We start from the raw sequence: 24,316 nt of genomic DNA, 5'->3' as shown, positions 1-24,316 counted from the left end.
GCACTGAAAGGACCGAGTCTTCCCAAGCCTCCTCCCAAAGTAAACGCATCGAGTCCTTTGTTTACAGTAGTCTCCTGTGCAAGTCATTTACCTTTGCTATAACGATTTCCAAAATTAGACCTAACCAAACAAACCCATAATGGCTGAAGCTGGAGAACTCTGTTTCACATCCATACAGCTGTTTCACTAAGGCAATGCCTTAATCCACAGCCTTTTCATTTTGTATGAGACATTATTTCTAGCTATTTTCCCCTATAAAGCAGCAAGTTTACAAAAGGAAAAAGCTGTCTGAATCTCTTCCTCCTCTTTAATCCTTTTTTGAAGACTAATGTTAGAACTTGCTATGATCAGGTTTTGTTTAAAGAATTTATGTGGTACCAATGACCCTCTACCTTTTAGGCAGTCACCACAGCAACCAGCTATTTACCAGACGTAACACACAAGGCAGACAATACATCTTCAGTCAGTTTCAGTGATCAGAATTCACTCTACAGCCTTGCTAATATTTTACAGAACTAGGTTTTTTAGTACACCAACCTTTTTAAAACAACAAAAGCAGGGGGCCAGCTAACTCAGCTACGACATACCCACTTGCGAACAGCTTTTCATCCATCATGCAGAACGTGATTGTGCTGCACATGCAATTAAATTTGGTTATATAAGTGCATAAAAATACAGAAGAAAATGGGAAAAGGGGTTGTTCCTTTTCTTCAATAACTTAACACAAGCAAACTTGAAGGGATACAACAATCACTTGTTGAAATCACAGCAGCCTGGGAAAGAAACACAACAAAGGATACATTCTGTCTCTATTTCATAGACACCTCCCTAAAACAAGTCAATTTAAAGGCTTTTTAAATCACAGAACGGTTTAGGATGGAAGGGACCATAAAGCCCACTCAGCTTCAACCTCTCACCATGGGCAGCACTGCCACCAACCAGATCAGGCTGCCCATGGTCACAGTCTTCTCGGCCTTGGGCACCTCCAGGGATGGGGCACACACCAGTTCTCTGGGCCTTAGTAGAAAGATGCACTGCCCATTTGAGTAATTCAAATAATAAGATAGACAAGTGTTCTTTATCCTCCTCTGAGCCACAGTATTATAAGCTTTGAGGAGCATTTTCTCCTCCTTCACCAAAGATTTGCTAATGGAATGCTTGGAATAGCCCATTTATGTGGTGAGTTCATTACAATGTTTGCAGGCAATTTCCAATTTTTGCTTTATCTACTAATCACAGAATGCCAGAATTCTGGGATACGCGAAGAATCTGCATAATATAGTTCTACTGTTATGCCATCAAAACCCCATCTCACATAAAATAAGTTACTATTATATGCAATAATCATATTTTACTGATGAATGCACTTAACACAATCTGTGAGCAGAAGGGGCCGACATTCAGAGAATAATGTAGAAGGAAACATACGTTGATGAGAAAATTGTATTCTGTATTTCCTAGGACTAACAGTATGGTGGTTAATAGGGGTTTGTTATAAATGGTCAGATTCTTTATTTTTTAACTATGGAAACATCCTCCATAACATTTCTCAGTTGGTAGCTGAAAACTTGTGAATTTTCTTTCAGGAAAATCAAAACAAATTACTACAGGGCAGCTTATTTAAAAGTGAGAAAACCACTTGGTCAAACAAAATCACTTGGGCTTTCTTCAGTTCAAAATTCATCTGTCTACGTGAGCTGCCACAGTAGCTTTAGGCAAATCTCATTTGGGTTCTTTCCATCCCACCCTTCCACACAGCTTATGCTTCTGGCTGAACTACATCTCAACTACCTAACACATAATTACTTAAGGCAGACATGTTAGATTGCTAAATACTGGCAAAAGCAACCTAAGTGCAGGCAGATCTTGATTCATTAAGCTGAAAAGTTGGTTTGCAGACCATAGAAGCCTACTTCAATAAATACCATTTCCCTCTTGTCCAAATGAAAGAGAGCTACTTCACAAAGAAATGAAAAGCTTTCTTGGTTAAAGGTCAAAGGAATAAACATTCTGCATTGTGTGATCAGTGGGCATGTCTGCTGATGGACATGACTAAGTTGTCATCTCCAGATTTCAGTGAAATAGTGCAGAATGAACATCCTTTATAATGCACGGTTCACTACTCATTAAGCTGACATGGATGTAGGTCTACAGTACATGATTTTAGATGTCTTCTTAAGTATCTAGACGTAAGACGTTTGCATTTAAATTCAGCTGCCTGACCTCCCACTTTGCTTTCAATCAGTAATTTCAATACTCCAATTATTTGTATTTCTAAAACCTTCCAGTACATTATTCCTAATAGTGTCACCAGCAAGCAGCATCCATGTAGACAATGTGACTACTGCTATGCTTTCAAAGCTGCAAGGAATCAGAGTCCAGTTTGGTACAGTATGTCACTAAGATTGCACACATAATTGTATAGCTTGTATTAATCACAGATTTCTACTTAACGTAGTTCTTTCCTATTACAGGACAAGACTCCTCTCAGTGGCACACAATAGCAAAGCCCATGAGCTGAAATACAGGAAAATACATTTAATCATAAGCCTATATGCTTTTATTGAGGAAGGCTGGCCAACACACTGGAAATGGTTGACTTTGGAGTCACCATCCTTGGAAATACTCAAAACTCAATGCACAGCCCTGAGCAACCTCCTGCAGATGATCCTGAAGAAGAACAGAATAGAAGAATGGAAGTCAAAAGACTATGTCACTTTCCTAAGAACAAATACTTATAACTTGTTACTGCTGAATCGTAGATTATGGAAAATGCCTCAAGCTTTGAGGAAGGAGGAACCCTAAAACTGCTTTGCACTGCACCAGTTTCACCTCCTTCACAGCTGCTGCAGCTCTTGGATGGTTTGAAGTGACAGGAAGCCAGAAAAAATGTTAATATATCTGGAAGCCCCTTCACTTGTAAATTCCACAGATAAGTGTAAATATCCTGTGATTCATTGTTTTAACTTTGTTCGAAATTATAACCTGTTTTAATTTATTGGAAATAGTATAAAAGAGATGAAAGGACTCCATATAGAAGAGAAATGTATACCTTATGGTTGTCTACTATTTGTAAAGTGTGATGTTTAAATCTCATTCTTACAGTCCAATTTTGTGAAGAACTGGAAGTTATGAATTGACCTGAATAAAAATCATCACCTGCCTCTTCTAGCCTTCAAGGAAACCCCTCGTAAACTTTGAAGACCTGGCATCAAAAGCCTTAGAGAAATTAGAAAATTGGCAAAATTAATAGATTGTAGTGTAAGTTAAGATTCGCAGTATTCTCCCACCCTGCAATGATTCGTGCATTTTTACCCTACAACGTAAATAAATTAATAGAACTTACAAGTATTACAATGGATCACTTCTAACAAAATACAAAAGCAATTGGGTGCAAAGTGCAAACAGAAGAGCATACAACACCATTATCTCTGTTAGTTTTGTATATGGAGGTAGATAATAGCATATACAACACTATAACCGTTCATGAATAAAAAGCTTGCAATTTTCTTAATTGTTTGAATGCTTATAAGACCAAAAGGCTGCATTTACCTACATTTGAAAACCCTGCATATTGTAAAGCTTTCTCACAGTAAGAATGATAACCTGCCTGCTGTAGGGGGCCTGCTTTGCAGGGAGGCTGGATGTGATCTCTAGAGGTCCCTTCCAGCCCCTACAATTCTGTGACTTTGTTATAAGATATATCAAGAGTCGCAGCTATCTTGTTGAAGTCCTAAACTGTATGAGGTTACTATTTATGTATAAGTGATACAAATTAAAGAACATTAGAAATGAACATTCACGTAGCCACTCAGTTCAATAGATCTTGCTTTTCAGGATACACAGAAATTACCAACATAAGCACATGAAACCATCAAAATTCCAGGCCTCAGTGTCCTGGAACGAAGGGAAGGGTTATGGTCAAGAGATGGCAAAAAGCGGAAAACAAAATGTCAGCCTTCAACACGACATATGAGAACAGTAAAACCTGCTGGGCAGTACACACAATGTTCTCCCAGGTAAAATGAGCCATCTTCAAACAAAAAGAGACCTAGCATAAAATATTACCATTCAATAAGAAATCATTATTTGGTCCCTTAAGTAGCCCCCGAAGTAGAGAGTTGTGGTGAAAATTTATCAGTCTTTTTCCTCCAAATGGAATATACATTTCAGTACACTAAGAGGTCTACAGCACATGAAATTTTAAAGGAATTGTTAATGTCCTTCTAGGTTTGAGAATACCACAAAGAGATACTCGTCATGCATTTTCACCACAACAGATAAATGCTAATGCTTGTAGTACACAACGCTTTCACAGTGGTTTTGAATACAAGCCATCTTCTGCTCTCTTGGTGGGCAAATTAAAGAGATCAATAAATTTTGAATTATTTCCAGGTACAAATCTTTACCTTCACAAAAGCCATCGGTAAATTCACAGTGTACATAGCCAACTTATTCTGTGGATTCCCTGAAAGGTGACTCTGCTCTGAGAAATGTAAAATGTCAAAGGCCTGGGAATTTTCATATGCGAACCACACTTTGATGTGGGAAAGGTCTGTGGATGATGCTAAAGGTCAAAAGTGGGGTCATTCGTAATCAACAAGGTTATATGTTAAATTAAACTGAAACTATAAGAAGGATACTACCTGGAACCACAAGCACCACTCTGATTACAGTAAATATATTCTTAAAGGGCAAGACCTTTTAAAGTGATGTTGAAAAGAATATTTATCAGAATTTAAAAAAATAAGTACATTTAATAAGTTTCTCTCAGGTAATTTCCATATATATTTTCAGCGTCATGAAAGTTGAAGCTACTTCAAAAAACCTTCCAGTCACAATTATTCACCCTCTGATTGGAAACAACACTGACTTCAATTACAGATTTAAAATTGAATAATGTTTCTGCCCATTTGCAACTGGTAAACTACGTATGTTTGTTACAATAAGAAAATTCAGCAGATCTTACTTTGCGATTTCTGCTTTCTTTAGAATGAAGTGATGATTTGGAGCCTAGCACCTTCAGAACAGATATGGGAGCAAAATATCATTATCCCTCTTTTCAATGGGAATGGGCAAGCATTAAAATACATCCTTGTATTTGAGCTAAACAAACCTTGAGCAGAGGTATGTGGGCATGGGCAAGCTCCACAGGAGAACAAAGAGGTAAATTCCCTAAGAATTACTTTGGATTTACTAGGGTCTTGTTTATATTTTTATTTGAGGAGCAGATTTTGACCTTGTGCAGTTTCCCACCAACCTACTCCCACCTATGTTATCTATCAATTTTGAGCTCCTTCATCTGTAGGCCGGCTAAATGTACTGCTTAGCATTCTTTTCTGTTAGGCACAGCAAAATATTATAAACCTCCCTGAAGTGCACACACTGCTGACCAGACGAGTTCTCATTCTGGTATTCTTAGCAAGTTAAATAACACTTAACACTCAATAAAACAAATAAAACCCCAAATTTTTACTTAACAATGTTAAAACTGTCTTTCTCACAAGAGCAGTAACACCTGTAAGACAGGGAGGCAGACAGAAAACCACTTCCACAATATACAAAACAGACCTGAGATTGGTGTGGCAGCTTAGGGGCTGGGGTGAGTTGGTTTGTTTTGCTGTCTGTGTCTCCTTCTGAAGCTAGTCCCTACTAAAATACTAACAGGAACAGCTTAGAAGTTTAGCTTGAAGGAAGGAAAGAGTAATCATTATCAGACTTCCACACTCATATAGGGAACTCCTTCTTCATAGATAAGTAAATGAAGCTTGCTGTCATGCTCCTAGATTTTATCACAGTTGAATATAATGAATAGAACATCTTTGTTTTTTAGGAAAGGCAAGGTCAGAAAATGGTCACGGAAACAACCATATATTCTACCCGAGGGGAGGTTGAGTATTCTCTAAAAACAAAAAAGTAGCTTAGATACATCCAAGATACCCATACATCCAAGCCCAAGAATGTAAAAAGGGTTAATTATGAAGAATTACAGTGTGTGAGCTTTTCAGAAGCTTCAAGTTGTAGCCTACGCTTTGGTGTAATTTTCTAGGTCAGATTCTGTTTCTCCAGTTCCAGCCAATACACAGCCATGCATTCTAATGGCTATTTGTTTGAAAGCCAGTACAAGTGTCCAAGTAACTAGATGCTTTTCCTGCTAACCAAAGAATAAACCTTTTTTCTCCAAAAAGCACCTGTCAACTGAAGGTGATCAGTACTGATCTGTGCTGTAAACATCGTGTTTTGAAAAAATTATAAACCTCACGTTGCAAATTCATTATCTTTGTCTTGCCAAATTTTGAGCCATTAATAGATTAGCTTTATGAGGCTTCCAGCACAACAAAAAGGACCTTTTTCATGGTTACTTTATCACTTGAAAAATGTATGTTGAGTTACTTAAAGAGGTAAATTGTTTTGCACTGCCTTTTAAGTGCATTCCATAAATATTGTATTAAAGCCTTAACTTACAGTTCATAAATAATTTACCTTAAAAATACTATTCCACAAGACCATCAGCTGCTGAGATGCTCTATTTTCTGCTAATAACATGTATTTACTGCAAGTCTTAGTTTAACCTGTGGAAGATTTGCTAAAAGCCACATGTTTGAATACCATTCTTACAGCATTTGTCACTAAAACCTCAGGGAGCTGAAAGCCCTTTACTTCAGTGGGTTTTATACCTTTGTGTAAGCACTTCCATTGGTAGGGGGAAATGCTGAAATCTATTCAAGTAAGTATTCAGGTCCAATTATCTGATATATCTGAAAATAGCTTATAGTATATTTTGTGATGATCAGAATAGTTTGTAATTTCACTACATTTCATTTCACTATAGTCCTCCCCATGCCATTTCTATTTCATGTTGCTGCACTTTAACTACTGTACAAACTTGTTCAAAGTACTAGACATTAAAAAAATCAAAGGAAATTTCAGATAATTAACTTTGATGAACGAGCATATTTTAATTCATGTCTGGTAATATTCTTGTTAATGATATGTCTGCTTAGGACATCCATTAAAAGTCCATTAACTTAACAGGGAAAGTCTAATAAAGTTATCCTGGAAATTTTCTGGTATATTAACATTATGGACTTTTAATGAATATCTGCTGTAGGAATTGCTATTAGCAAGCCTACCATTCTAATTAAACTCAGGCTCAAAGAGAGTGGAGAAACAGTATGAAGATACTAACAAGCAAAAGTCCATTTTTGGAAAATTACTATAAGGGACATTGGTAGAGGTTACAAACCTACTATCAATAGTAGCTATAAGCAATTTCCCCCCCTCCAACATACCTATTTTTTCATATTTATCCTTCACCAAATCTTCCAAGCCAATTATATTCCAGAAACTGTCATCCCAACCTCCATCTGAAGTGTATGTCCACTTGCATACTAGTGTACATAAGGACCTGAAAGGAGACAATGTGCACAAATTGAAAACAAACAGAAACATGTCACTTTAAAAATGTTTGCACAAATTCATCTCTTTAATCACCAGCCAAAGGTTCCAAGCACAATGCTAACATAAAAAAAAGAAGGTTTTTAATTGGTTACTGTTTGGAGTGTAAGCCTTGAGATACCTTTAAGAAACCTTATGTTTAATATTCTTCCCTGTGAAACAGCTCCTCATCTAGACACTTGATTGCATCAATCAGCCAGTTAACAGGCCATGCAGCTACTATGGCATGAACACAGCAGCTCTTCAACAAGCAGCTCAAGGAAAGGTTGCTGCTTCTCCAGGCTGTACCTGAGTAGAAATGTTTTCTTTGAACATACTTCAAGCAAAACCTGTTTCTTATGTGCAAGCTGAACTGCAACTTGCAGGAGATGATGCATGCACTGATAATTAAATGGCAATGCTGTAATACCTGCAGATATAAAAATGCCTTTGTCAGGTGAATGTGTTCAAGTGAAATTGCACAGAACTATCAGAGCTTCTGTCCAGCACGTGTTTTAAGTATCACTGTCATCAGCTCTGCACTTCAGTAGAAGCTGATGACAGTTCAGTGAAATGTTGAAATAGCATTGGCCATGATGCAAGGAAATGCAGCATTAAAGGTTTTGCTTCCAGTCTCATCGCTGATAATGGTGAATTTCATGACAGTACAGCATCACAAATGGATTTTATTTCTCCTAAAGCAATCCATACAGCTACATCCTATTTCCCCCCAAAGTATGTTCCAGAAGATGTAATATTTATTTAATAGACTGTTGTCTGTCTGAACACTAAGAACTACTTCAGATCAGTATTTAATCATGCTAGGGAAGTCAGTAAACTAAAGGGCATTAATAACAGTATTTTCCCCATATCAGCTCACACCTCTTACTGTAAAGGAAAAATAAGGACACAGAATTCCAATGAAAGATCATTTCATGGCATTAGGAGAAAACATACACACAAAGAGTGAAACAATAGTACATTATGTTTTCCGCAATACGGTAAATACCAAACCATAACAAATTATCATCAGAACAGAATATGCGTTTTTGTAATTAGACTGATGTTATGAACAGCTGCCACATGCTGAAAAAAGCCCTAAGGATGACAACAAGATGTCATGGCTTCTCACTTTCAAAGCTCATAAAGCAGCTCCCTCTGAGTCTCTATGCTTATCCAAGGAGAAACTTAGGCAGCTCTCTGGGCCCCCCCTGCAGGGGCCAGTTCTTCCATACAGCTCAGTGAAACGTTGCTAACAGGGGACAGATTGGCCTGTGCTGAGCACATCCACTAAATTCTGGAGCTTTCTTACTCGGTACTGTTGAAAATACTCATGTGGGAAGTAGTGATGGAGCTGCAAGCATTTTCATGCAGTTTTATATATGTACAAACGCAAAGTGCTCACAGAAAAAGGATAAGTAAATGATGTCTAGCTGAATTTGTAATATAATACAAAGAACATTGCCCCCATCACACAGTGCTACATCAATTATTTGGTCATAAATAGCAAGTTTGCAGAAACTGATCCTGAGAAAGTGACTGATAGAAGCTAAATCTCCCTTTACTTTACTATCAGAATCACTGGGTTCAAAGGTGTTGAGTTCACAGGTAATAATCCAGCCAATCATCCTCTCCTGGCTGCATCATCCAGTACAGGACTTCAGAAGACGTGGTGCAGAACCCCTCAGAAGCAAAGGCCATATTTAGCCAGGCTGACAGACAATGAATTAGAATGCTCTTTTCTTCAAGCATATTCCAAATACGAATAATTTCCCTGTTTTCTGCTCAGAACAAAATGTTTTCTGCTGAGAATATTCCCACTGAAATAAGCAACACTTTTACATGGAAAATGTTATGTTATGTAAACCATATTTTCAACAGGAATGTGATTATGTTTAGAGGTTCTAGTCTACAAAGAACCATAGGATCCTATTTGCATCCAAGAGCCCCAGGAAAAAAAAAAAATCACTGCCACATTCATTACAAAGATTTGGCTGAGTGTGGCATATTACACAATCCCTTCTATTTACTGCCTAATTTTGAGCTCTTGCGCACCTCTTGCTGAGAACTGGCTGTGGATGTGCTGATGTCCTGTATGACCAGAATCTCAGCATGTCCTCAGAAGAAAAACATGAGGTTCCAAGAATCTGCAGTGGTTGAGCATACACTGATACCTCCCAAAATGTTGTCTGGAAGGAACCATCTGCCCTCACTAACCTTCAAAAGGATACAGGGAAATCAGACTCACAGCCAAAGCAACTCAGGTATTCAAAGGTAGTTAAACATGGGCTATGCTCACATTGTCTTCCCATTCTGAGAATTCTTTTCATACTCTGTTTTGCTCCTTGGAGAGAGAATAATCAGAAGCATTCATAGAAAAATGGGAAACACTGTATAGTCCTGTCTGAGGACTATGAAAATTCAGCTAAAAATAATTTACAGAAATCTTTACCATGATTTGAATATTACCTATTTAAGAGTTGCCACAGTTTTATGCATTGGTCTGTTTGTTGTTGAGATAATACTTGCTATCTTCAACAACAAAATACATTTCAGTCCATAGTCTGTAATTGCAGTGGTCTTCCAGATGTCTTCCTACCTTGGAAGTATTCACACGTGATCTGCCATTCAAGATGGTGGGTACAATGCCAGTTAGCTTGCAACACAAGTAGGTTACCAGCTTTAAAAGGCAAGTATTCACATCTTGATAATCTTTAAGTGAATAGAAGCTTTGCACTTGATTCCAAAGGAAAAGCATCTGCTTCATTCATCCAAATAGGCTAGAGATTAATTCAAACTAATGAACATAACTGATTTTGCAGGAGTGGAAAGAGTATAAGAAAAAATATGGATACTTCAGTGAAAAATGCCCTTGCAAGTTGGGTCACACACAGAGATACTTTGTGGTAATGGACCAACTGCACCTGCTGAGGAATGTAATCAAAGCTAAGCCCTGCAGAAGCTACAGTAAAGCACTGCTAGGTCCCAAAAGGAACACCATGCAGTAGGATAAAGTAACTTTCTATAGCCTATGGGACATATTTATTTAAAGCCACAAACAACCAACAACTGAGAAAGCTGTATGAGGTTCTAAAAGCAAGAAGGAGACCTGAAACAATGGAGTGCAACTGTCAAAACTTCAAAACATTTTTCCTTTTGTTATGCAAACTTGAAATTTAAAACAGATTTTGAGTTCAAACTGAAGCCCAGGGCTTAGGTTCTGCTCTAACAAACTTCTCCACAGACTGACATCTGGACCAAGCTGTCAATGTCCTCACAAATTATGCATCCCAGTCTTGAGGTTTTGTCACAAAAAAACTGTTTTGTTTTGTGTTTTTTTTTAAAACAAAAATGTTCCAGACAAAAATTAAGACACGGCACATACACTCCCACCGTCCAAGCTTTATATTAAGCAGAACTAGAGTGCTTCAAGAGCAATGAAATGCAGCAAGCATTATCATGGAGCAATAGGAAAGCATGCAATTATTCTCTGCTCCATTATAGCTAATGTCATATATGTTAATACAAGATCTTTTAAATAAAACCAGACTACTACTTCTACAACCAGATTAACACTTCCATATACACCATTGTTAAACCTGTCATACCAATGTCTCTGCCTGTCTGCTGTACCTGGCTACTTCGGGGGAAAATAGGAAAAGAAGAGGGTAATTTGTCTTAAGGAAATACCTCCCAGGTAATAGGAGAAAAAAAGTGTGACATCTAGTCATTGAGACTTGGAATGTATAAAATGTACGACATGCTGCCCACATCAAGTGCTTGCAAAAAAGAATCAAAGAGCTGTGAGCGGAGTTCCCAGCAGTGTAAGAAGAGCTGCACCTGTTGTCACTCAGTCACTACTATAGATCGCCTGGGTAGATTAGCCTTAAACCACAGGGCCAAGTAAGTCTGGGTGTGCACCATTTCACATGTGCTGTCTGTGTTTTACTCATTTCACCTATTCAACAGCTTTTTAATTGAATGTACAAAAACCAATACACATCAGGGACTGTCCCATCTACCCACCCATTCAAATCTCAAGTTCCTAATATTTACAACAGTCCACTGCTTTTTATTATTAATGCCTTTGATCTAAACCCTATGAAATTGCTGCTTGCCCAAATCCATTGTCTTAGTACAGCAGATCAGTGCTACTTCTGCCTGACAAGGGTTGCCTTCTAACCTAATGCTAAGCAGTGCTTTTCCAGTACGAAAAAAGAGATGGAGAAGCAAGTTTGGACCAACAAGCAGACACATTCCCATTGCATTCAAGAGGTCTTTGCAACAAAGGTAGCAAGGATATCGTTTTAATTCACAACAGGAATTCTACTGCATACATCCTTTCTATGCTCCGAATAACACTGATTATAATCCTAATTAATAGAAAGTAATCCACTTGCCATTTGGAGTTTTGAAGGAAACAGCACTTCAGTTTCAAAAAAGTAAGTTTTAGTAGGAAAGACTTTTTCCTTCCATACACCTTTATGGAAGCTTGGTGGAAGCCACCAATCCACTAAAGCAACCAGGATGGAGAACAGCTTGTGACCTCTACATTGGATGCATTGAAACAAATGCAGTGACACATTAGTGTCTGAGTATGACCTCCCCCTACACTTTCAACATAATTTCTCTTTCAGTCTCAGATCTTCCACTGCTACATCTTTTTGCACAGCTTTTTCCTTAAAATATGCATTGAAAGGATTGGAGTTTCAGCAAAGATGTAGTGTATGCTCTCCATTTTTTCCTTAACGTTGCTCTGTGAACTTGTACAGTGCTCAGAGACCCCTCAAAAATCAATGAGATTAAAGCTCAATGGAAAATACCACTCATGACCTTCTACTCAGCAGCTCTGTTCTCTCACATCTGGAAAAGTCAGAAGCCTCACTGAACAAGGGGCATAACTTTCATTCAAAAATGTAAAACAGGCCCATCTCTGTTCCTATACCATAAATCTTCCTGGCAGAGCACAGACCACGAAAGAGTACCGTACTCTTCTGAGCTATGCTCTTAGAGAATGGGTACACCACAGTTGCTTGTAGAACTATGACATTGTTTCCTTGCAGTTTTTTTCCAGGACCTCAGCGAGGATGCATCTCAAGGCACACAGATGTATCACTGTGGGCCTTCAGGCCTCTTGTCAGGATGCAGCACGCAGAAGCAGGATTCTGAGCACACTCAAATCTGTGATGAAGTCCCACTCATGGCCCTTACTAACAACGAGCAGGGAAGAAAGTCTTTCAACTTGAATATTAAAAAAATAAATCAATTACTCCTGCAAAGGGTGGGAAAAGTAATTAACTGAAACTACACTGCAGTATTTGGTGTTTATGCTGCAACTCTTCAGAGGTTTTGGCCAGCTTTTACATTACAGAATTTTCCAAGCAAATATGTTGCTTACTTAAAGGGAAAGATTTTATTGCCTGAAAAATACAATACACATCTGCAATTTTCTACACCCACAGCTATAATTAATCTCCTCTGATTACAGCCACTCCCTGACAAGATTCCATGTTATATTTAAATGCTGGATGCCACTCTGACAGTAAAAAAAACAAAACAAAACACAACAGAACAATAGGATCATTTTCAAAGACTCCATAGCAGCATAAGATTCAGAATCAGCAATGTCCTTTAAATTGCACTATCAACTGCCCATCCCAGCCAGAGCTAAGAATGACCTCTAATTGACACTCTAATGGGTTCAGAAGTCTCTTGAGAAATACAAAGTGTAGATGTTTTCTGTGCTACAGAAGAGGTATGAGATTGATGTTGTATTATACAGAAATACTTCAAACTCAATGACATATGGTTGGAGAAAGCACTACTGTGACACTCAGACTCTAAGGATCAGCCCCCATAAATAAAAGCCTGGGTTGTCTGAGGCACCTTAAGAATGTAACCTTTGTACATCTTACCAGAGGTTTGAAATAACACACACACGTGTTTGTATACATACAGATATATAGTCAGGATTGGGAAGATGTACATGTCTGTAATTGTTTGCTGGAATCTATTGAAGCCTGTCTGTAGTAAATATAAACAAACAGCAAACACTGCAAATGTCAAATAAAGTCATAGCAGAGACAATGAATCTCACTAAATTAATTGAGAGGATACTTCTTTTACTATTCGTAACAGCATATTTTAACAGAGGTGTTTCTCTTTAGGAACAAGCTATTTAAAAGCCTCAGAGCATTAGATTTTTAAAATTCAGCTTTCCTAGAAGTTATGTCATCAGACCTGAAAGGAAACACCCATCCCAAATGCAGCATGGCAAGTCAGATTAATCCCCTGTGTACATCCAGTAATTTTAGTGGATTCTTACCAGGGATGCATTGAGCTAAACATGTTGAGTTGGATGAAAAACTACAAAATAAGAATATCTTATCCACCCACATATGCCTCACCACGTCATGAGGCAAGGGGAGGCGAGCAGTCAGCAGACTCCTTTTTTTTCTTTTTAATTAATTTCATTCTGTTTTATATTACAGACATCCAACTAAGATTCAAGCCCATTGTCTTCGGCATTGTTGAAAAACACATAATGAGGCACAGTCCTAGACACAAAAATGTATCGTCTAGACAAATCAGACATAGCATGTGGGGCTGGAAATATTAATCCATTCCCTGAAAAAATGGCAAACAGAGGAAAAAGAAATGGAGAGATTTGGCCAAGGGTCAAAGAGTAACCGGCAGTCAGACCTGAACTGAATCCTGAGGTCCAGCGACCTGGGCAGAAAGACACAAATCAGACACTATCATGCTGAACATACCTGAAATCTTCCTATACACAACTATGGTCTAAAGCTGCAGATATGAGAGGAAAAAGAAGCGTATACATAAATAAATCTATTTCTGCCACAGTAATTTTAAAAATCTGAATAAGCAAAGGAAAGGCTACAAAAATCATCCCAAAATGACAATGCAAATGAAAAGCAAAACTGGCAATGACGCCCATGCATCCAGATGGCCATCAGGTACTTGTCCTCCAGACAGATCAATGCAGCATCAGCAATGCTTCAGAAAAAAACAGACTCTTTCAAGCTCAGTATTCCAAGTAAACTAAACTGCAATTGGAAGCCAAAGATCTATTTTAATAATATTTAAAATATATAAATTTCCTCCTGTTACACAGTAAGCTGAAACACACCACTACTCACACATCCACACACATCACCTCCTACATCTGTCTACAACTGGTGCTTCAGCCACTGGTCCTCACATGGCCACGTGTATCCCTCCTATCTCCTGGCTATGTTAGACTTCATCATGCAACAGAACCAGCATCAGCATTGTATAGGAAGGCTGCAGTTGTTGGCTCCATGACACTTCAGATATCCCCCCACCATATGAAAAGTAAATGTGGGACATGCACCACCAACATTCTTCTTCAGGGAGCACAAAGGATGAGCTATTTTGGATTCATCCAGGTTTGGAAAGCATGGCACAATGCTGAGAGCAGCGTCTGGCCAGCAACAGTGCACACACTGATATTCTCTGCTACTGCAAATCTCCATATGAGCAATGCTACAGTTTGTGATATAGCTTGTGCTGTTTACATAACACTATTGATTTAGTATAGCAGGAAAACAAACCTAATGCATTTTGAGAAATATTTCTCAGAATTTTCAAATTTGCTATAAAGATTTTACCAGTTCAGGAGTAAATAATGCATTTGTTCCTAAAGTCAAAACTGTTGAGATCCTAATGCTGCACGGTACTTAAAACACTTGAAGAACTGTCAGTAGAGTTAATGGAGTTCTTACCAGCTTTGTCAGGCATGTGCTGAACTGGAACCCAGGCTGACATGTACTTGTGGCCAGACAAAGGCTAAGTGAAACCAGAACAGAAGCAGGAAAATTGCCAAGAGGAATGCAATAAAAGAAAGTTTTAGTAACTGCGTTTTGGTGGAGACTATCCTTTACATGGGCAAAACACCTTCAAGCCTGATTCAAGTTAGATGACAGGATTTGGCTGCCGTGTGGATCTGAATCAAAAATGCATGTCAGAGATTCCTGCACAGGCAATGAGGTGTGGTTTCACCTCCAGTCACAGAACTCAGCTCAGTTTAAGAACATAATATTATAGCCTGAAAAATCAAAAGTCATTCCTAAATACAAGATACATTTGGTCAAAACTTAAAAACATTTCTTAAGGTTATTATTAAATGCAAAGGTATTTAAAACACATGAAAAGCACATACATCACATGCTACACTGTACTTTAGTCTCTCACACGCTGGTATCAGTATGCCTGTTTTTGGAATATATTTCATTGTAAAAATAAAAGGATTATAGACTACAGTTGTTTTTATATTCACATTAAACAAAGACTATAAATTTTTGAGTAAATCACAGCAAGGAAGATCAACACTGACATGTGGATTGCTGTGTGTTTTCACAAATCAAAGGAAAACCCACTAAGCAGAACCACAAGGAGCTGCGAAGTGGGTAACAGAGGTGAGTAAAAGCATAGATACTTTTCCATAAAGTAAATAGGGAAGAAAAACTTATTTACTTTGGTAGGAACACGAATACAGACAATAAGTAAGGCTGCTATCAAGGTAAGTCAGGTGTGCAGGTTAATTACTACGCAGAATGAAGCAGTGAAGGCATTGCAACAAAACAAGCAATCATGCAATTGTAAGAGGATATGGGTATTACAGGGCCCAAACCTTAACAGAAAAAAAAAAAAGATAACTAACAATTAGGTATGTGGATATCTGCAATAGTCCCAATCAAAACAGCAGAGACCGATAACATAGGAGAATATAAACTCTTACTACTTCAAGATCAAAAGAAATGCCCCCTCAGTAGGGAGTCAACATTGTTGGCAGTTCTAGAATTCCTCCCTTCTTTTTTAACCTCTGATATAATTACTGCTGGACAGAAGGCACTGAAGAAAACAAACCTCCTCTTTGACTTGTTCTAACAATGAAACAAATCAACCAGCAGGTCCCTTGGATGGCTGTAAGAATGGTACTGTCCTGATTTCAGATGCTTAGAGCCTGTTACAAAGGAAAGGTGGATATCAGTGGTTTTCATATTCATTTAAACCTAAAAAACAATTTGATCTGGGAATGAACATCCACAACACTCTCAGAGACAGAGCAAACCCTCCTAGGTTAGCTGGGTAATGCCCGAGCTTGCCTTAGAATAAATACTGTGAAAGGTGATGGTTGAACTACAAGGGTGGAGCTTACCACTGTTCTCAGTTGTAATGAACCTTCATGCAATTCTAACAATTCTAAAGTACTCCTTGCCCTTTCTTGAGACTTGAATTATACCGCAATACTTGCAGAAAATAAACTCACAAATTCTGCAAACAGAGAAAATGGACTTAAGAGAGTCAAATTAAAATTCTTATGTTACATGCTAGGGAAAAAAAAACAACAAGTGCCCTGATCTTTCTTTAGTGCTTAATGTCTTTATAAATTAAAAATCAAGCAAGAGTTTCTATACTTGTGAAAGAACACAGTGATGAAATTAAAAAGAGCACACTTCATAGAAGCGCTGCACATTTTAGTGTCAGAAGAATTAAGAACCAATTTTAAAAATGCAATTATGCAAACTGCTGTTTGTCCATGAGCTTGGTCCTACTAAAACGTAGGTATGTGTAACCTGACCTAAACGAATAACACAATGCCTTTGATGTCAACTGGAGCATTTATACCAGGCAAGCCACTCTTCTTTGCATAAGCATTCTGCATAATTAAGTCATTTCCTTAGTATAAAGAGTTTTGCGCTTTAAGAAAGACAGCAAGAACAAAATCAGGGCACTTATGTTCTACAGTGGCTCTAGAGGTGGAAAGAGCAACTTTCACTGCTGTAAGATGCAGACAGAAATCCTAAGGTCTGAATTTAAGTTAGTTCTCCTCCTGACTTGCCATGGACGGTACAAGAATAAAGAAGAGGGCAGCACAAAATTTGCAGCCCTGCTGTAATGAAAAGCAAAAGTAAACAGCTTATCAAATCAATAAGTAAGACACATTTTCACCTGAAGAAGGATGTGCCATACCATGGGTTAGATCCACAGTACCTCCAATACCTGAGGATGTCCTTGGATGACAAGCACTACCAACCACGTTACTCAGCTGGAATAAAGCTTCAAATAAAAATTGCTCTGAGTGGGCTGCCCTTGATTTTTCCCAAACATACAATTTCTTCATAAACTCTGCCTATTAATCTCCACTGACAGCCTACAGATTGTTTGCAAAGCGTTATTTGTGTCATATAGGATATCATACTCAAATTACAAATCTTTTTTGAGCCATTAAGTAACAAAAAGTTCAGAGGAGAAAAATCAATAGTGTAAAAAGAACAGTTCCCCAAAGGTTCGTACAACCAACAGCCTGTTCATACCAACATGCCTGTGAGCAAATAAAGGACCCAGACCAGCAAAGCACTTAAGCACATGCTTTAACTTTAAGCACGTGCCTAAGTGCTTTGCTGGAAAAAGGCCCAAAGAGAAGAATGAACATGGTTAACTGAAAAGCCCTTTGGAATTGGATTGACTGCTTTGTTTTTCCATTAGCTCTAGTTGCTAGTAAACACACATTTGGTCTCAGCATCCTGCCCAATATATTTAACCTCCATCACAAAAATAGCAATGGGATAAGGCTACTGATAAGATGTAAGTCAAAGCTACACTCTTACATCTCTCTGATAGAGAAACACACAAGAAGGCCCCAACCATCCAACACTATGGAATGTTCACCACACAAGATTGCATTGTCCTTATTCCTCCACTTCTTACATCGAGCTCCACACAACACATTCTTCCACCAGCAAACCCATGTGAGGGTAAGAATCCCAAGCCTGGAGGAGACTGCTTTCAACTGTGGGCTTTGGGAATGTGATTGGCTTTCGAAGAGTTCCACCTTGGCCATTAATAACATCTTTATACGCATCAAATTTAGCCCAAAAAGAAAGTGAAAACAAAATTCCCTAGAATATCTTAAGAAAAATGATTAAGTTCAAAAGAAAAAATACCTAGAGAGTCCAAAAATGGAAAGATGATTAGGGAAGGAGGTAAAGTTGGAATGAAGCAATAATAAAAAGCCCTAAGAACACATCATATATTCATAGCTCTTGAATCATTAGGGCTCCACATGACAGCTCACACAAGCACTGGTACAGCAAACTTCCTCGCTTTTAAACAGGAGTGAAAGTGGTTAAGCCCTAGGACAAATAATTTGAAAATCGCAGCACAAGTCTGATCTCAGTGAGTTGAAAGGAATGCAGACTGCCCAAAAACACAGCAGCTGTTTGTTTTTTCTGCCACCTTTCCAAGGTTCATGTCTGGAGTGAAGATAAACAGTTCTGAAAAAAAGCTATGTGGAGCTCAGACTTTAAGAAAATAAAACATCAGACTAGCATTTCTTGCAGAAAGATTAAAAAACCCCAAACCTTAAATTATTCAGTCCTGGAAGTTTTCAGGTAGAGCTCTCCGGAGCAGAGAGGCAGATGGCTTGAGGCTTCAATATATTAAAACGCTTTCTCCGAACCAGTCTGCATTTTCAAAAGCTTGGCGCGATGTGATTCTCTTGAGCAATATTCCTCCAAGCACAGTTTCAAATTTAATAAGGTAAAACTGTATTCCTTGTTGCATGTGTGCACACTGACACACACCAACACACAAAAACCCCCTCAGAGAAGCCAGCACAAGAGAGATGCTGCACAAAGCCTTAAGAGATATTCCCCAAGTGGGGAAAATGAGTGCAGTAACAACACGGTTTGTGCCATGTCATTTTGGACATACTCTTTTTACTCTCCCTCCTTTCTTTTCCTACTGTTCAGTTTGCGTTAAGTCAAATGAATACCTGCTTTAAGTACATAATTAATATCTCATGATAGGTTGGGCAATTAAAAATTCTTTGACTCTTAACATTTTTAGTAGAGCATAACTTTCCTTTGATCCATAACATGACCCAAAAAAGAAAGAGTTAATAGGAAATTTACTTTGATAGATTACTGGTGGAGCTAACCCACATAAATAAGGATTGTCTGTGTTGTTACAGGCATGTCAGAAACAGCAGTAAATTTCAGGCACCATGTTGAGTTCCAACATCTGTTTATGAACTGTCCTTATTCTCAAAATGAACATTTGCTGCAGGACAAAGCATACAAAAAAACCTGAAACAAACGGGAATTAATCTAGAGAGCTCTCCTATTTTAGTCATACCTGGTGCTACTGGGGTACTGGCATGAGGAATGGTGAACAATATTGAAGTCTCATTTATCTGAGAGACACAGATACATGTACGTACTCACACATCACATATACAAACATTACCCAACCTGACATAAGATACTATTCATTAAGTAGACTGCAGGCACTGCTCCTTTCCAAATCTAAACTATGCTTGTATCTTCACAGAGCCTGGGGGACAGAAGCAGAGGGCAAGAATGGCAGCAGAGGGGGATAAATATGAAGAGGAGATGATAGCAGTGCATTCTGCTCTTTACATACTCCATTTTCCCTTCTTTCTAGGGAGATCAAAGTTCAAACTAACATCAACCTCATGCACTAATGCTGTGTTCCAGAAGTTAAGGATAACAGCGCACCTACTTCTCCCATGAAGACAGGAAGCACACTCAGTTTGTTTCTTGAAACTAAAATAATAAAAAAATAAGACACAAGTAGGTCGAGAGGGCTTTTCTTGTTTGTTTTTGGATTTGTTTGGTGTTACCCTTTCATTTAAAAACAAAACAAAGTAAGTTTGTTTTGTTTTTAAATGAAAAGGTAACACCAAACAGGCAAACTATGCAGTAAGAAGGGCCTTCCAAAACCCCTCTTACCCATTGAGGAGTCGCTGTGCGGGGGCACTTAAGGCAACTACAAGGCTGCTTCTATGGACTCCGTGCTGCACTAACAGGCACAGGGAGCGTGGCAGTGACAGCAGAAGAGCCGCAGATCTGAGCCTCTGAGCTGACTGCAGCCTCTCAGGTGATGCAGGGACAGGCTCTCTGAGGAATGCTGCTTGTTTCCAAATCTGCACTCAGGAAGAGCAGAAGGATGCATACATACTGCAGAGCACCAGCAAGCTCGTAACTCAGGCTGACATATCTGAGATAGCAGAACTTGAACTAAAACAAAGTGGACAAACACAAGCTAGATGCTCTGAGGGAACTTAAGGCTAAATATGAGTAAACTGAGAAATAAAAATAAAACAAAGTTGCTCACTCCTCTTTCTCTCTCTAAAATCCATATATTACCTGAAGGCAGCTAGTATCAGAAGACAAAATATAGAGCTCACTTTAAAGTGAAGCTAGCGGACACAGTAGAACTTGATGTTTTAACTGTTCTGCCCCCAGGAGAATTCAGTTTCTTAACAATGGTAAAAATAACTGCAGTCATCTTCAGCGTATCACACTGCAATCATTATTGCTTTGTCTGCTTCTCCCAAGTCAGACAATCAGAATCCTACCATCAAAATTTAATTAAAGGTAGTAAGAAAATAAACAGCCCTTCTTGGAATGCCTTTGATTCCATAAGCACATACACATTTCATCCACTGAAAACTGAATTACAGGCTTTCATCTAACGAGTGGCTTAATGGAATGGCACTGCAAGAAAGGAACGGGGAAAGGAAAAACAAAACCTTGCCGATTTCATATAGCACACACTATATATATACACATATATAACACTGGGTCACTATCTGGGAACATCAATTTGCAAGCTACAATAGAATTGCTCACTATCTTAATGTGAGCAGAAGGAAAAGCCAGGGACTTGCACTGAATTAATAGCCAGATCTTGCTTAAAGTGCCAGGCGGGCTACCACAAAGAAGAAATGACACAACATGTAGAAGCGTCTGCCTTCCTTAGAAGCATTCTTGAACACGCTGTATCATTGATCTAAGATGATTTTTATATGCAGATGACAGGTCAAGCATAAAAGTACACTATTATAAAGGTTATAGAGTTGGCAGAGAAGTAGCATCACTGTTACGGACAAAGAATCGCTTTCTTTTGAAGTCTGGGTTGTCAGGATATTTACATTTCACAGTTAAAAGGCTCCTCTCTGGACAATATGAATGCTAAAACAAACAAGAGAAAAAGTCCTATGCAAGCTAATGCTACTTTAAAGAGATAATGTAAATCAACCCTGACATCATCAGCGTCGTCCTAAAGCACGATGAGAATTTCCAGTGAAAGTTACTGACATTAAACAGGTTTAGATAGGCAGCCAACAAAAATAAAGCAAGCGTATAACTAAACTGCCTTCCAGTCTAAGGCTGTTGCTTCAACCTTGTATTACAGTAAAAAGGATAGGAGGAACACTCCAGTGGTGAAAAGCATTTGTTCGGGAAGTCTGGAGAAAGAGTTGGTCTCAAACAAATAATTTCTAGTGCGATCTATAAAGATAGATACATCATTTGTAACTGTAAGTTAGACAGAAAGCCGGACACCCAGCTCAACGCCTAGAAAAAACTCACCCTTCCAATCACGTGGCTGTTTTCCCATCTATAAAACAGTAATGTCACCTTTTCACTTCAGAAGAGTATTCTAAGGCTGAAATGATTAGGATCATTTCATATACAAGATATGGCAGAAGGGTAAATTATTTCTTCCTTTTTTAAATAAAAGGAGAAGTAGAAGACTTATGGAATAGTAAGTTTAAGTGAGTTTTAAGGCTTTTCAGCACAATATGCACACAATACAAAGCACAGACTTCATCCTACATAGCTTTATTTTTTTCCTTCACTGGATGAGAACACTTCTGGAATGTTATTGTTTTCAGGGGTTGGTTTTTAAGAATTTACTGTGAATACACGTATTATATATGTGCACAGTGAAACGCTCCTGGGGCTGTAAATGACCCAAGAGTTCATAAACATGGCTATTTTCTTATCTGGTTCAAATTTATGCAAGAAAGCAATTGTTGCACAGTTCTTGCTGAACGGAGACCCAATTTCACAAGGGACAAGGGCTTTGCATGGGGCTTTCCACAAGGTTTCACATAAGCACAAGTTCAAAGAAGATGACAGATTGTTTATAACATGCCTTGTACCATCAGGGTCTGATCCCTGATGGTGTTCTCAGAAGCTAAAGCAAAGGAAACATACAGCCCCTGAACACACAGCCTGTAACAGCAGAGAACCACGAGGACTGTTCAAAAATATAACAAGAGAGAAGCGAATTGAAAGACAACAATCCTCTCTGTGGTTTCTGCCTCATCCTTCCCCAGAACTGAGTGCCATAAGATCACAACCTCCTTTAATATCATCCCACACACACACACTTACAGAGAGGCACAGTTATCCAACGCTACCATCACTGAGCATGTCAGCAAGCTGGATCCGAAGGACTCCTAACCATCTCTTCTCAAACGTTATTATGGGAAGATTATTATCTGACTAGTAATTACAGTGTTCATGTGTGTATTGCTCCTGCACAGGATCAACAATGAAAGGGTTGTTTAAACAAAGCTCCTTTGCCTTCATGGAAAACTTAGTGTGTGTACTGTGTGTACCTCCCAACAGCTCAAGCAAATGTTAATGACTATTTTGGAAAAATAAAGACCAGCACTATTTTCTGATGTACCATAGCATCCTTATTTAAAGGGCTTCTTACAATGCTGCATTTTCAAACCGCAGATATAAGACCTTCAGCAGCAATGAATATATAAACCCCGACTCTTATTTCCAAAAAGTGCTGGAGAATGTTTTAACCATCACACAAACACTCACATATACATGCACTCTCAGACTACCACACTAGGCAAGATCAGAGCTTAACAGCCAACAAAACACACATTCAATCCCTGAGATCATTTTCCTGAAATAGAAAACTACATATGTTTCTCAAATTTCACATCAAGCCACTGCACAGCCCGAACTGCAGGGGAGAGCAGAGCCAAGCCTGCTTTCGGGCTTGGGGGAGTAGAAAGAACCTGAAAACAAGATGATTTCTTTCATATTGCCACATTTCTCGTCCACAATCTAAACTTACAACCACCTCCGTTTAACAGCGTTTCTAGCAGAGGTTGCTTATCAAGCAGTCTTTGCTTTGTCAAATTAAGACACATTGCCTTGGATTAGTGAGACTCCCTGAATTCAAAATGACTTCATGGTTGGCTCAGAGTTCACTGTCTCTGTGGCAAGCTGCCAGTAATACATCTACTACTGCGCCTGCCCCCAATCCTCTTCTATACTGACCCAGCTGACTTTTTTATTTCCAGCAGCAAATGAACACAATAGAGAACTAAGGGCTGGATGCTGTCACAGCTAATTAAGAATCCTAACAACTTGGGGGGAAAAAATAAAAAAAAAATCAAAGTAGTAAATATTTGAAGATCTGAATTCAAATCCCTGAAATGTAATGTCTCAATGTATGTCAGAGCTGTTGGAAAGGGACAAGGCTGTTTTTCTTCGCTGTGCAGATACAGTTCGACGCTATGAAGGGCTCCCGTTCTTGTGGAAAACGCATTAAGTTTCTCTTGCTAATATTTTGTAAAGGGCATTTGTACAACAACAATAGCTAAAGCTTCCTGTTTGCCTGTATGCTTCCTGGCTTACATTAACGAGACCTGCTAACAATTTTCTTATTTAGCACACAGGGCTCTTTCAGCCTCAGCCGACCCAAGGACACGCCGTTTTTAAATTAATCATTAAGAAGAAAATATTGAGCAGTAACGGCTCACATTGCACCTGCCCTTCACATCCCTGATCATTTTTGCAGCTACACGCTTCCTATTTTCTTACACTGCATCAGTCTGTGTGTCACCAGACTCCAAAGAACATGTTTTGAATTTATTAAAAGCCTAATAGAAGTGGAATTCTGTCTTGTTTGGCAAAGACACCGTCACAGGGACACTTGCTGTTGGCTTCAGGACAGGAAATTCATGGCACTTTCTTTGTCCGGTCCACAA

General features: G+C 38.6%; 1 protein-coding gene across 50 annotated transcripts in view; it reads right to left on the bottom strand.

The window, feature by feature from the left end:
- The window catches only part of FGGY (FGGY carbohydrate kinase domain containing), a 264,789-nt gene that overhangs the window by 63,068 nt on the left and 177,405 nt on the right, over positions 1-24,316 (bottom strand). For 49 of the 50 annotated variants that reach the window (XR_014932893.1, XR_014932895.1, XR_001556977.3 and 46 more), the window contains one exon: positions 7,293-7,408. The exons of the other annotated variant lie outside the window; for it this stretch is intronic. Coding sequence is in view for 21 of the 49 variants with exons in the window: in XM_085511841.1 (XP_085367967.1) it covers positions 7,293-7,408 (116 nt within the window). In the remaining 28 variants the exon portion in view is untranslated. The remainder of the gene's footprint in view (positions 1-7,292; positions 7,409-24,316) is intronic. 50 annotated transcript variants of the gene reach the window in all.

This window comes from Coturnix japonica, chromosome 11 (assembly GCF_054131305.1).
Source record: "Coturnix japonica strain WE chromosome 11, WE-NBRP24, whole genome shotgun sequence".
Classification (NCBI taxonomy): Eukaryota; Metazoa; Chordata; class Aves; order Galliformes; family Phasianidae; genus Coturnix; species Coturnix japonica.
Note: the sequence above shows the minus strand (reverse complement) of the source record. Positions and strands in the feature narration are given on the sequence as shown.